Source organism: Cricetulus griseus, assembly GCF_003668045.3.
Source record: "Cricetulus griseus strain 17A/GY chromosome 1 unlocalized genomic scaffold, alternate assembly CriGri-PICRH-1.0 chr1_0, whole genome shotgun sequence".
Taxonomy (NCBI): Eukaryota; Metazoa; Chordata; class Mammalia; order Rodentia; family Cricetidae; genus Cricetulus; species Cricetulus griseus.
The window spans coordinates 227,904,294-227,919,234 of record NW_023276806.1 but is presented as its reverse complement, the minus strand read 5'-3'; the positions used below and the strand labels follow the sequence as shown (position 1 = coordinate 227,919,234).

Below are 14,941 nucleotides of genomic sequence, written 5' to 3'. Positions count from 1 at the left end.
TACACTGTATCTTAGCCAAATCCAGAGAGAAATAAGATCCTTTTTTGACAGTATTACGGAACATCAGCAGTTACTCTCTCACCTGCTTCTTAAATCCATTTCCTCTGGTCTAGATCTACGATCCCAACCACAGTCGGTATGAAGTCCCAGTGCCTCTGAATATCCCCAGTTCTCCGTCCAGCACAACTGACGGCCGTCTCTACGATGTCCTCATCAAGGAGAATCCATTTGGGATAGAAATTCGCAGGAAGAGTACAGGCACTGTGATGTAAGTGGGCCCTGGTCTGACTTGGACTTCCTGCTTTCCTAAGCATTCCTCACCAGGTCCATTGTCATTGCAGACAGCCTGACTTAAAGTGTCACAATACACATGACCACAACCATGGGGAAGCAATTTCCTCTTGGTCTGTCCTTAGGGGAAATCTTCAGTATCCTGAGGGTGATTACTAAGGCAGTTACAGAAGGAATAATATATCCAACAAATATTTCAGTACTTCCTTCTGGGTCTTAGGTGTTATTGTAAGACAATATATATAGGAAGCTCATGTGGCTGCAATCATGTTGTATAGGAAAATGGGCTTAACCAAGTAATAGGGAAGTCTCTACTTCTGATACTGTGGTGTGAATTTGTCTTTCTGGGAAGAAGTGTCACTTGAAATAGAACCTGGATGAGGAAGGGCCTTACATGGAGTTCCAGGTGGAGGGAGGGACATTTTTGATAGAAGGAAGATATGGAGCATAACACACAGCCAAGAAAGTAGGCATGTCAAGGAGCAGCATTTGGTGAAATCACTCAAGGATGAGAGTGGGAGAGAAAGCAAGGGTGTGAGGTGGGTTTTGTAAGCAGAGCAGTGCTGAAGCTCTGGGGAGAAATCACTGAGGAATATGGGCAGAGCTGTGACATGATGTGGTGTCTCTTCAGTCACAGTCCTGGATGCCTGCAGGAGGAGGGCCCTCAGGGAGCAGAAATGACAGGGCAGGTGTGAGTGATAGCAGTTGAGATGGCGAGGATGCTTGGATTTCCCCTGATGGAGAAGGCACTGGGGGAGGCAGAGATGGGAGGAAGATAGGTGAAGGCTGACTGTTGGACCATTAATGGGAGTGTTTGTGATTGCATTACGCAGATAGGTTTGTGTTTTGTTGGGAGGACAATCTAGCTCTGGTGGTACGAGGAGGATCCAGAGCTCTGTTGTCCTCAGGAAGGCAGCGGTTGTAACCTCCTGGGACCCTGGCTTTCTTTTGTAAACGTCCCTTCTCCCCCTGCAGCTGGGACTCTCAGCTCCTTGGCTTCACCTTCAATGACATGTTTATCCGCATCTCCACCCGCCTGCCCTCCACACACATCTATGGCTTTGGGGAAACTGAGCACACAAGCTTCAAGATAGACCTGAACTGGCACACGTGGGGCATGTTTTCCAGGGACGAGCCCCCGGGGGTAAGCACAGGGTTTGTGGTCTGTGTTCTGTCCTCTCCATCCACACTGTGTGTCTTGGGCTTCTTCTTTCCAGACTCCACGTGATTGTTGCCTTGCACTGCCAGGCAGATGGACATGTTTTTAAGCTCCCTTTCCCTCTCCTGTTGTTACCAGGAGAATCTTGACTCAATGTAACAGTCAAGTTTCTCTTGAGTTTCTTCCCATGCATCCAGTCTCCTAACCTCTTTTCCCTGTTCTTCTCAGTACAAGAAGAATTCCTATGGTGTCCATCCTTACTACATGGGGCTAGAGGAGGATGGCAATGCCCACGGAGTCCTCCTGCTGAACAGCAATGCCATGGGTAGGATGAACCTGTGTCCCTTATTGTTTGCTAATGATTCTTGCTTCACTTTAGAAAGTATTTGGCTTGGCTGTATTTTAAGCCCAAACTAGCATCTGTAGGAAAAAGTTTTTTTTTTTTTCCTCCTGCTTAGCATTCATCTTATACTAGAGATTTATTATTGCTATGCTTACTAAACTTTTGTTTGGCAACAATTACATGAGAAGGCATAGCAAAACCAACTGTCCCTAATTCCTGGGGGTCAGCTGGAGGTAATTGGCTATATCACTTAAATTACTGTCAAACTATTGGGTTAGAATATTGCCTCTGACAGAATGAGGGTAACAATATTTTGTATGCTACATAAAAGAGGGTCATAAAATCAAGTTCAGGAAATACACACTGTGGCTGGTAGTGAAGCAAATGTGATTTATAATGGAATTAATAGTTTCTCATCAGCGGACTTTTGGTAGTTTGGCAACAATGTTTCATTGTGGGAAGATATTGGAGGAGGACACTGAGATTCCCAGGGCTACTTTGATATTTCTTAAGAGTTTTATACTACTATGAAATAGAAGTTATGATAATTAAAAATTTCAGATTCTTAAAGAGTCTAATAAGGCCCATTAAAGGAATAGAATCCTGTAGGCTTTTTCTTCTTTTATTCTGTTGATTTAATATAGAATATCTGCCATCAATGTTCTAAGTTGGGAAGCAAGAGAAATACTCTCAAGTCTAGTTGGTTAAGCAGAAGGCTTTCATCTTTGTTGATATTTTCCTGTATTTTCAGACGTGACGTTCCAGCCCACGCCTGCTCTCACATACCGCACCACGGGGGGAGTTTTGGATTTTTATGTATTTTTGGGGCCAACTCCCGAACTTGTCACTCAGCAGTACACAGAGGTAGGAAGTTCATCTGATGGACATGTATTAATGTTAGCATGCCCTCTGCTTCCAGTCATGTGTTTATAAGCGTAATTCTCACATGCTAATTACCGTTGTTGCTTTAATTGAAAATGCTATCATAGAAAAGAAATGCATCCCAACAGCATGACTTCGTATCTTCTCTAACTGTTGTGGCAGTGTAGGGATATTTATAGGGTGGTGGTGGTGAGTTTAGTGGTAGTCTGGGTGTATGGTAACGGTGATAGGGAGGAGAGTGTTGGTAGCAGTGTTAGCAGTGTTGGTGGAAATCTTTTGTAAGGGGTGATGGATGTGTTGATGATTGTGGCAGTGGTGGCTATGCAGCTGATGACAGAGGAGGAGATAATGTCATTAGTGCTGGCAATTGTGACATTAGTTAGGGTCCTGATGGTCAGGGAACAATGACCATTATATTCGTGGCAGTGACAGTGTTGGGGTGAAAAGGAAATGTTAACTATGGCGGCGGCAGTCCAAACTCCCAGTGTCGGTTCACTTCACAAACATCAACGTATTCAATCCTGATTAAAAAAAATTGTGAGATAGAAACTACTTTTATCCATGTTTACAAGAGAAAAACTTTACTTAACTTTCCCTGTGGTCACACCTGCTAGAACTGGAACTGGTTTGCTAACTTAGGGATTTTACCTGGGGGTTTGTGCTCATAACCACTGCAGTAGACTTCACTTAAAGCTAGAGTACAGCAAGAGTTTTCAGAATTCCTCGAAAGTAAGCTCTAGACTGCCAGAAAGATTTTCTCAGGGTGTCATCAGGGCAGAGGGGTCTGTGTCCCCCGAATTTCTTTCTTAGAGTTCAATGTGTTGTCTAACTTGGGGTAGTCAAATATTCCCTTCTTTAAGTACAACCTGGGTTCTCCTTAAAAATACTAACACTTTCTGTCTGTTTTCTAGTTGATTGGTCGGCCAGTGATGGTACCTTACTGGTCCCTGGGATTCCAGCTGTGTCGCTATGGATATGAGAATGACACTGAGATCGCCAGCTTGTATGATGAGATGGTGGCTAAGCAGATCCCCTATGTATGTGCATCTGTTGAGGATTTGTTTGTCAGATTTAAGTGTGGTTTTAAAATGCTATACTGTGCTTTCTCATGTCACACTGAGCCTAGACCATCCATAGTGATTCAGGGGAGACCACTGCCCTCATAAATGTGGTGGCTTAGATTAACAAGGAGGAGCTAAGCCTGGTTCATGGATGCTGCCTCCTGTACCAGGCTTTCCTCTGCTTCTTGACTGACTTCAAGATATCTATCTATACTGGCCTTACTGACATATTGATAAATACCACTCCATATTAGTTTTGCCTGGTTAAGCTAACTTGACCCAAACTCAGGGAACACATTCAGTCTGAGGACTGCTTTCTTGGGCCTGGCACAGTACAGTGAATGCTCCCTGAGCTCTGAGCTTTTCATTGACTCCACAATGGAATCCTGTATTGAGTTTGTAGTGGAATCACATACAGAAACAGCCACATTCACTCAAAACAAGAGGTCCAACAATCAGAAATCATGTTGTGACCCTTTGTCTTGTATGTATTGTTCTGTGTTGCATTAGTGCAAAACACTTCGTGTAGCACAGTCGTTCTCAATTTATGGGTTGTGACCTCTTTTGGGGTGTCAAATGAGGATTTCATAGGGCTTAGCTTAGGTCATTGGGAAACACAGATATTTACATTATGACCCATTGCAGTACCAAAAGCAGGTATGAAGTATCAAGGGAAACAATTTTGGCATGGGGTCAACATATCTTGAGAACTGTATTAAAGGTCCCAGCATTAAGAGTGAGGACCACTGTTGTGACAGAGCATCTCACTGGGAATGCTGGATTTGATCATCTCCCTCACTGGGTCCCCTACAGTGAGGACTGTTTTAGTATTGATTATTTTACAGGAGACCTATGATCTGTATCATATTAGGACTGAATATTTGATATTATTTTCCATAAACACACATGACTGATATCAGGACACACTCATAGAGAAGGTCAAAGCATTTTTCTTCCTACAGTGTTTCTAATTTATTTTATAACAGTCTTAAAGATACTCATCTTAAACTTTTTGTTGATATTGAAATATTTTTTTTTCTGTTTCTGAGTGAAATCTTTAAAAATTGGTCCAAGATCCCTAGCTAGAATATGTCATAAACCGCAGTTTAAATACCAGACACAAGGTGTGGTAACTGCCAGAGCCTGAGCGTTCCCACAGCAGCCACACTTTCTTGTGTCCTCCCAGGACGTGCAGTACTCAGACATCGACTACATGGAGAGGCAGCTGGACTTCACCCTCAGCCCCAAGTTCTCTGGGCTCCCAGACCTGATCAATCGCATGAAGAGAGATGGGATGCGGGTCATCCTCATTCTGGTGAGTCCTTGTGTGAATGTGCAGGCTGCACTTGGGACCATGGATGGGCCTGTGTGGGGACCGCCTTAGAATGTCTGTCCTTTCCAGTTCTCAGAGAGAAATAAAAGTGCAATTAATATAAGTATATTCCCTGGGAGTCACGGAATCTCTATAGTGAAAATTGCAATTGGGGACTTCACTTTTCTACCCTATCTTGTTTGTCATAATCTGTCTTAATTTTCCACCTGCCTTGTGCTCTGCTTTCAGGACCCAGCTATTTCTGGCAATGAGACAGAGCCCTATCCTGCCTTCACCCGAGGTCTACAGGAGGACGTCTTTATCAGATATCCCAATGGTGGAGACATTGTCTGGGGAAAGGTATGAGCTGTGTGTTGATTCAGGGATCCTCACCCTGGGCCAGAGACACTGTTAGTGCTCTTTAGAAATGTTGAGTTTGTGCCTGTTATGTTTGCTTTCTAAAGTTGTGGTTTTCTTCAGTTTATGTTTTCAGTTAATATCTACTCATATGCTTAAGGGCATTATTGAATCCATTCTCCTTTAGGCCAATCCTACCTGGCAACTATTAGTCCTAGAACCTTTGCTTTTAGTTTTCTAAGAAATTATTTGTATGAAAATTTGTTCAGGACATTGCTGTTAAATCTTTTCTCTCCATAGGTCTGGCCTGATTACCCTGGTATTGTGGTGAACAGTTCTCTAGACTGGGACAGTCAAGTGGAGGTAAAAGGCCTTTTGTGGATGCTGGATGTAGTCAGGGTTGCCAGGAAGAGACAGTCATGTCTAGGGAACTATATGTGTCAACTCTTATGACAGATGCATGTGAGAATCACCTAGGAGCAATGTTTCTCCTGTCATTCTGAGACCCATTATTTTATGTGAAGTAGTGTCTCCTTCAAGCTGTGACGTCCACATTATTGACCATGGGGCTTAGGACTCAGTGTGTCAAGTTTCCTGAAATAGTTTCCATGTCACAGGGCAATTTCCAGTCCACAGCTGTCAGTTCCTGAGGGTTAATAACTCAACTAGTTGCTACCTCTAAGAATACTGTCATTTCTTCCTACAAAACAGTTTCTAGACTTTGTCCTCGGTTGTGGGATCTTTTTTCTCTGTGTATATTTATGTTCAAACACTGGCTGCTCCTATCCACACATTATTTTGGCACCACCCTTCCATCCTTCATTGAGTCTATGGAGTTTGCTTTTGCCTTTATTTGTAGTCTCATATTGTTGATTTTATATCTTCTATGAACAGGCTTTTCCATTTAATGGAACCAATAGTCAAGATTCCAGCCCTATTTTTTTCTCATCTTCACTTGCAGTTGTTGCTTGTATGAATAAATTCATTGACACAACTGGCAAGAGAAGCATCAGGCACTCCTCTTTCTAAGATGTTTATCTGAAGCCCTGAGGCAGCCTGTTCATTATTCTAGGAGTTTTTCTGGTATACCTTTGAGCAGTGTTCACATGGTTGAGTGGTTGCCCTCTTTGAAATACAGTATTTGCTGGACCTTTAACTCTTCCTCAACCATGATCCTAATTGAGGAACTGGAATTGTATCAGTATGTGTGCTTGGGAAGTAAGTGTAAGACAGTCCTAGTGTACCAGACATGTGTGAAGGTTTAGCTGATCACGAAGCTGTCCCATTCATGGTTCACACGGTACAGCTGAGATCTAGAAAGCCTCTTAGGTTCAAGCATTAATCAGGTAAGTCCTCATTCTGAACACAAGCATCAAAGTTTTCAATTTAAGTTTTAACCACACAAAGCCCAGATTCTCCTTTCCCGTCCATTCTATACAATATAATGGTTCCAAATTCTGTGAATGTATATTATTTGTTCTTTTCAATCTTTATTCTTAATATTTTTCTGAATATTTAAAATTTATTTAGAATAAATATTATTCTGAAGTCAAGAATGTTATATTGCAGAGGTTCTATTCAGACTATTCCTATGCACAACTATGGAGACAGAAGAATTCATTAAGTGCTTATTAAATGTCTGCTTCCTGTATAATATATTCATTTACAATAACTGGATTTTATTGTCATTTGACAGCAATACAGAGCTTATGTGGCCTTCCCAGACTTTTTCCGTAATTCAACTGTCACGTGGTGGAAGAAGGAGATTGAAGAACTCCACACAAACCCACAGAATCCAACCAAGAGCTTGAAGTTTGATGGCCTGTGGATTGTAAGTGTGCATAGATGTGTCTGTGTGTACATGGATATGGGTGTGTTTGTGTGTGTATGTGTTGTTGTGAGCATGTAATCCATTACACTGGACAGTTGATACAATTTCAGTAAAAGAGTTCAGACATTGCAAAGTAGAAGTCATGCAATCAAAGTTAGAATTGTCCTCCATGTAGTAAGTGGTAACCCACCTGAATTTCCTGCTGTAAAACCTCCACAACAGTTAGTGGGAAATCCTTAGAACATGGGTTGTCCATGAAAAAATGAGGCCATCTGGACTGTCATGCTGAGGGTAGATGTTTTTCCTATCCTGTGCTTCCTCTCTGGGCAGCATTGATAGAGATGCTAGATACTGAACATGTGACTATTTCTTTGTTTCTGAATTGACAGAACTTAAGTATCTTTAAAAGTAAGCCATAATCTCACTATTTGTAGGATATGAATGAACCCTCCAGCTTTGTGAATGGGGCAGTTCCTCCAGGCTGCAGCGATGCTACTCTGAACCGTCCTCCCTACATGCCACGTAAGGACCTTGGGATCTCTTCCCTTGTTGCTCAGTGCCTGCAGGAAAGATGAGCTGAGCATCCTGGGGTTTCCATGACACCACGGCACCTCCCCCTAATTAATTTGGTTTAATATTGCCTAAGTCAAAAGCACATCATATTATCCAATTGGAGGCATTAGAAAATTTTTTGAATTTGTTCACACTGTGATAATGTCTCTGTGGTTTTGATAACTTACAGAATGTCTTTTTGAACCATGATGTACAATGAAGTGTCTTCCCTTCTTCATGGACCGGGTGGATTTGGAGTGATGCACGTTTATAACTTAGCTCCATACGCTATGCCTTTTCTGAGTTGTGTGACCTTCCAGAGACATTACCAAATCTAAATTTCCTAAAGAGTGAGAGGCAGACAACACTATCCACTCACAGAAATATGATAAAATATTTAATAATTTGTGCATTAAACGGTTATGGGACTCGAAGGGTGATTCAGCAGTTAAGAGTGAGAATGCCTTCCTAACAGAGGACTCATGGCAGGAGGCTCAAAACCACTGAGAACTCCAGCTCCAGAGTTTTAGATGCTTCCTTCTGCTGGCTGAAGGCAACTCCTCTCTTCCACACACACACACACACACACACACACACACACACACACACACACGAACCTTTTATGATGACCTGCCCCATTGTGCATACTTCACAACCTGTGTTCCTTCCACCCCTCCATTTTTTGGGGGGAATTTGATGCTGAAAATGCCTTCAGTCACCTTACTACTCAGAGAAGACTACTGTTCTTATGCTCCTGGGAAGCATAAGACCCAGGCAGAGAATGTTAGTCTTAATATCTTCTAAAAAGAGGTCAGCAATTTTCTTCACTGATTTTTGTATTCTTTCCCTCAGATTTGGAAGCCAGGGACAGGGGCCTGAGCAGCAAGACTCTGTGCATGGAGAGTGAGCAGATCCTTCCAGATGGCTCCCGGGTGCGGCACTATGATGTGCACAGCCTGTATGGGTGGTCCCAGACCAGACCCACCTACGTGTGAGTGACCCTCTCCTCTCTCCAGTTGATGGCACAACTAATCTAACTTTGTAAATTTTATTAAGCAAACAGTGTATGAGCATGTGACCACACACTGTGATTATAATTGGAAGCAAGATTTAAACAAGGTACCATTGCATCAGGGGGAAATATTGCTGGTGAGGACACACTCATCTGGGGACACTGGGTCATCACACAGTGTAGCAAGTGTCATTGGAAGTTGCCTTAGTTAGAGACAAACAGTAAAAGGACTGAAACTTCCCTCCTTTAGTTCAGAATTTGAAAATCTTTTTATATGCCTGTTATTTTATTGTTGTTTGTTTCTAATTATTATGGTCACTTTCATAAGATCGTTGATGGTTCTTTTATTGAATAACACCATATCATAATTATCTTATGGGAAGCTTTGCTATTTTCCTCCTTATATCCAGAAAGAAAAGTATTGGATAAATAACAAGAACCTTTATTTCAGGCCTACCTTTTGGTGACTACCTGGAGGTTCATCACATGATAATTTCTTTAAAGGATAAAAAGGCATGATAGCTGCTATTATCCTCATCAGTCAGCCAGCAGAATCTTCATAAATTAGATTTGCAGACTCCTCCAGATGTAGCAAACATTTTCCACTGTAAAAGGGTTTGGAGAAGAAACTTTATTGTCTTGCTTTGCTCTTCTTCAATATATGTTCTTGTTCCCCCAACCAGAGCTGTTCAGGAGGTGACAGGAGAGAGAGGGATTGTCATCACACGCTCCACATTCCCCTCTTCTGGACGCTGGGCAGGACACTGGCTGGGAGACAACACAGCTGCCTGGAACCAGCTGGGGAAGTCCATCATTGGTGTGTGGGTTGTGCCCAGGGGCCTCTGCTGCCCGTGAATGGAGTGGGGTGCAGGGTCTCTGTGTGGAGTGGGGTGCAGGATCTTTGGTGAGGTGGAAGGAGGAGGAAGAGGAGGAGGAGGAGGAGGACGAGGACGAGGACGAGGAGGATGAGGAGGATGAGAAGGAGTGCCTGTCCTGACCCTGCTGTATCTCTCTCTCCTTGCAGGCATGATGGAGTTCAGTCTCTTTGGCATCTCCTATGTAAGTGCTCTTTGCATGCTCCTCCTCCCTAGGAAGGGGGCAGCATCTCTCAGAAAACACCAAAGCTCACTTGGTTCCTTGTTGTTTCAGACTGGGTCAGATATCTGTGGGTTCTTTCAAGATGCTGAGTATGAGATGTGTGTTCGCTGGATGCAGCTGGGAGCCTTTTACCCCTTCTCCAGGAACCACAACACCATTGGGACCAGGGTAGGATGTCAGCTTCCTTGTCTATATAATGCCACTGGAAATGCTACCTCAGTTTCTGAGAGCAGTCCTGCTGCCTGTGTTCCCTGGGACAGCTGCAAAGCCATTAATCCTCTTCCTATAAACCATAATCTCCAATATAATTTTGATGACTTTTTGCTTAGGGACTGTTTTCCATTATATCTCATAAAGAATGCCTTACAATTTTTGTCTGATAGAATTTTGTTGATATTTGCTAGTCCATTAAAAATATTCTAAGAGTCCTATTCATCCCATTCATCGTTTTCTAAAGTTTATGGTATGTTAGATGTGTGATATGCCATTCAAATAGGTTTGCAATGACCTTGAATTCCTTTGTTGTCTCTTATGGACTTTGAACACTTTTCTTCTGGTGCTTTAGAGACAAGACCCTGTATCCTGGGATGAAGCCTTTGAGGATATTTCCAGAAGTGTGCTGGAGACCAGATACACCCTGTTGCCATATCTCTACACCTTGATGTACAAGGCCCACACGGAGGGCAGCACAGTTGTGCGGCCTCTTCTCCATGAGTGAGTGTCCAGCTGCAATCCTGTTGGCCCATGGATAACTCATTCAACCTGCAGAGTGGGAGTTGATGTAACAATTCTTTCACATTGCGTATATCAATCCTATTTGGTATTTGGACATGCAAAGACAATCTTATTTTCTGTAGTTTATGTAGACCCAGGCCCAAATACATTCATGTCATTAAAGTAGGTATTCCAAGGGGGAATTTGAGGGATATTGGTCATCCTCATATTTAGACTCTGCTATGATGAAAAAGAATGGAGATGTTTTATAGAGCTGACATGCCCAAACACCTTCTGAAGTCGGAGAGAAGTGACTTGTTGGAAGTATGGTCTATGTGACCTGATCAAACTAGAGAGAATAAAGATGTTGCAGTATTCAGCTGCATTTGTGGCTCGGGTTCAGACTTGAGGATTGCTTCAGTGTCTTGTGATTTGATTGTGACACCTTAATTTCCCTTTTTAGGTTTGTGGCAGACCGGGAGACCTGGAATATAGACAGACAGTTCCTGCTGGGTCCAGCCTTCCTCATCAGCCCTGTGCTGGAGCCAGTGAGTATGGACACTGGGTAGGGGGACCCCAGCTGTTAGGCTGGGTAAACATGGAAAGGAGAAGGCCTGTGTGTTTGTTGGGGATTCTGAGATATTTCTCATTTCACTTTTTTTTCTTTTAAAAATTTCCTTCTTGTAATTGGGTCAAGAAACATTAAAATTTCTACTGGCAATTGAGGTAAAGCCAGACTACCCATGATACCCTGGGGCCAGAGCACCATGTCCTCTTATAGTAGAAAGCTCTACCTCTTGATTCTGTTAACTTGGACTCAAAGCTAAATCCTCAGGTGAAAGTTTCCTCACACTTGTTTCATCTTTTCTTTACATTGCCCTGCTGCTATAGTCAAGGTGGAGACAGATAGAAAATTCTCTCTTCCCAGTTATGGACAAAACTGCAACAAATATTTTTTCACCCACACCTGTTGCACTCGTTTTTTCTTGGAGCTGTGAAGAACCAACCCTAAATTCTATTAACTTTCTCAGCAAAATTAACCATTTAGGTGGCTACCCTCCGATTATCTCTCTCTACAGTTATCCTAACGATTCTGCTTCACAGCCCAGTGGAGAAGATAAATAACCTTGTGTTATATCTGAAGGTATAATCTTCCCCTTATTCAGCAGAATAAGGGGCTAATGGTCAGGCAGGGAGTGTATCAAAGGAAAATCCTTGCAAACAGTCAATCCTCTCAGCACTAAAACAAAGTTTGTTGAGCCAACAGCTTTGTAGCAGTGTGGTCACCTCACTGCTACTGGCTATCTCTTACCTCTTTATGGAAGGGGCCCTGGAAGCAGCTGAAGCCTTTTTATTGGATTTCTGACTAAAGACCAGCTACTTAATGTTCCCCATATCTTCCTATACCTAGAAATTTTTCTTTTGCTCGGTAGCCAAACAAGGATGTTTGTACCTCTAGAAGTGGACTAGACTGTTTTTAGTGTGATTCAAGTTGCCCTTTCTAAAGGGTATTGTGGGTGCAATTGATTAGGGAATTTCCCAGTTAAAGAGAGTAGGAGGAAGCAGTTTCCCGCCACGGCTGACCTCAGGGCAGTAAGACTCAAGGCTCTCACTACAGCTGTAACTTCTTCTCTGCATGCATTGGCTTCTCTGTCCTAGACAGCAGCTCCAATACAGACTCCTTGTTTGTGTTTAATTTCAGAATGCCAGAACTGTAGATGCATATTTTCCCAGAGCCCGCTGGTATGACTACTACACAGTAAGTTTCCTACATGTTAGCATTGCCTGACAAACAGTAGAGTACCAAGTCCTTGTATGTGACAAATCTCACACCAGCAGCCCCGGCCGGAAACCATGTGTGCTTGTCCTGCACAAGCCGTTTATTTCCTCTAGCGTATGTTCTCTCTTCTTCCACTGGGGTGACAGCAGGACCAGAGAGATAACGTGGCAAGCCTCTCAATCAGTGCCTGGCTCACGGCATGTGTTTTATTTACATGTGAATCTTATCTTTCTGTATGTCTTTACTGTATACACCAGTGGCTAGTTACTTCTTGTAATTGTGACATAAACCAATTTTTGCCTCTTGCATAGAAACCTTGCTTCTGTCTATTTACTAAATATCTGCATGTATTGTATAGCTCATTGTTTCTCAACCTTCCCGATGCTTCAGCCCTTTAATACAGTTCCTCATGTTGTGGTGAACCCCAACCATAAAGTTATTTTTGTTGCTACATAATAGTAATTTTGCTATGGCTATGAATCATAATATAAATATCTGTGTTTTCTGATGGTCTTAGTGACCTCTGTGAAAGGGCTGATTGTGTCAAAGGGGTTGTGTCCCACGGTTTGTGATCTGCTGGTTTAGATACTCAAAAACCGATCTTCCCTATAATTACCTAATAAATGAATCCTCAAATATGCATCCAAACAGCACATGATCACTTATAAAGACAATTACAAGGGCTCTATTACATATATCTGGGCCATAGAGGTCATGGAAGACAAGCCGAGAGAAAGGTCTTGAGAAGACACTTTAGAGGTGATCTCTTCAGGGCCACATATGAGACAGAGCTTAATTCTTGCAGAGGAATTAAAGGAAAGGGGCATTCTTACTCTCCTAGTAGCCCACCTCTTCGAGCTTTCTAAGGAGAGAAAAAGCAGGAAGGCCAGAAGCAGAGCCATGCACTAGCCTCTCTCATCCAAGGACATTGCACTGGATCTGGGTAAAAATGGAACAAGGACAAAGGAGATTTTCTGTCCCAGGGGCACTGAGTCATTTCCCTCTTCTTGGCTGCAGGCTGGATTCTCTTAAGGCTGGAAATACACTAGCATTCAGCTGTGTGATTTCAGTCATGCACCAGGGCCCTGGATGGAGAGAGCAGCTATTTCCCTCATGTGACCTCCACATGGTCTTGAGTTTGCATGTTGGTTGTCCAGTACTTTAACAGTCCTTTTGAATCTGTCAGGGCTTACACTAGAGCTAGGCAGGGAGACACGCAGGGTACATACATAGCTTAAGGAAGGCCCTCACTGGAAGGTGGAAGACCTTCCTCACCTTAAGGAAGGTCCTGCCTTTGCTTGGACTTGAGAGTGTTGGACCTCCTTAAAGTCTGCACCCTAGCTGCCTTGGTTGGCATCCTAGCCTTGCCCCAGGTGTAACACTGTCTGCTGAGTATTGGAATGATGGGTGCTTTTCCATTTGGGGTTAACAATACAATGATGAGCTAATAATTGCCTTTCAAAACTTTTATGGGAACACACTGTGGAGTCTGGAGATAGGGAGCTACTGTCCTCTAGTGGGCAGAAACAGTGCTGCGTAACATCAGAAAAGGACAGGACCAGACTGCTGAGTCCCATGGCCCAAGCCTGCAGTCCTAGCTTCTAGGTAGGCTGTGGCAGGGGGATTGCTGGAGTCCATCAATTCTGGGATGTCATGTGCTATATATACTAATTGAATGTCCCCCATAAAACCTGATACCAGTGTGACCTTCTTGGAGCAGAGGATCATCAGGTTGCCCAAAAGGGCTGAACCAGCCCAAGTAGAGCAAAAGCACAGTATATCCTCACAACAAATGATTATTTGACCCAAACCATCAATGGTACCAACACTAAGAAGCCCTGTCATAGTTGAAAGAGTATGGAAAGACTGGGGATTTATGACTCAAGTCAGAATAAAACTCTCACATATGAAGCCAGATTCAACTTCACATGTGGCAAGATAAGAATTACCGCATGAGGAAGTTAAAGACGCCATATGATAAAGCAAGACAAAGGTGTCAAGCAAGAAAGATTTCAAAGATAAAGACACGAAAATAAGCCTTTTGGATGTTTTCTGTGGAGCAGGTGAAGGCAGTGTGTAGAAGTGGTGTGTGTTGAGTGGTGGGAACCGGGAGACAAGTCCCGGAGGTGTCTGGGATGTCTGCTAAGCACACCCCTGGGGCTCTGTGCACCTCTACCATCATCGTCTCTCTTTTTCCACACAGGGTGCAGATATTAATGCAAGGGGACAATGGAAGACCTTGCCAGCACCTCTTGAGCACATTAACCTTCATGTCCGTGGGGGCTACATCCTGCCCTGGCAGGAGCCTGCCATGAACACCCATCTGAGGTGAATGGGGGAAGCTGGGGTTCTGTCTCACATTGTAATGAGCTTAGTCATGTGTGGGGAAGGCTCCTCATCCCTTCAGTATCACTCTGAAGTCTGAAAACATTTTCCCTGATTTTTTTTTTTTTTGCAGTTTTGTTGAACCTCTTAAACACTATGATCTCTGGAGATATTTGTTTTAGATTGTTTTAGATTGAAGTGTGTGAAATTACAGGTGTAAGAAG

General features: G+C 43.1%; 1 protein-coding gene across 1 annotated transcript in view; it reads left to right on the top strand.

Moving 5' to 3' along the window:
* The window catches only part of Mgam (maltase-glucoamylase), a 111,411-nt gene that overhangs the window by 88,574 nt on the left and 7,896 nt on the right, over nt 1-14,941 (top strand). Inside the window, exons 74-91 of the mRNA XM_035450910.1 lie at nt 114-268; nt 1,267-1,435; nt 1,679-1,775; nt 2,545-2,657; nt 3,587-3,712; nt 4,923-5,051; nt 5,298-5,408; nt 5,706-5,768; nt 7,102-7,236; nt 7,671-7,758; nt 8,641-8,779; nt 9,484-9,617; nt 9,825-9,859; nt 9,950-10,066; nt 10,464-10,612; nt 11,076-11,160; nt 12,315-12,371; nt 14,596-14,720. Of these exons, the coding sequence (XP_035306801.1) occupies nt 114-268; nt 1,267-1,435; nt 1,679-1,775; nt 2,545-2,657; nt 3,587-3,712; nt 4,923-5,051; nt 5,298-5,408; nt 5,706-5,768; nt 7,102-7,236; nt 7,671-7,758; nt 8,641-8,779; nt 9,484-9,617; nt 9,825-9,859; nt 9,950-10,066; nt 10,464-10,612; nt 11,076-11,160; nt 12,315-12,371; nt 14,596-14,720 (2,027 nt within the window). The remainder of the gene's footprint in view (nt 1-113; nt 269-1,266; nt 1,436-1,678; nt 1,776-2,544; nt 2,658-3,586; nt 3,713-4,922; nt 5,052-5,297; nt 5,409-5,705; nt 5,769-7,101; nt 7,237-7,670; nt 7,759-8,640; nt 8,780-9,483; nt 9,618-9,824; nt 9,860-9,949; nt 10,067-10,463; nt 10,613-11,075; nt 11,161-12,314; nt 12,372-14,595; nt 14,721-14,941) is intronic.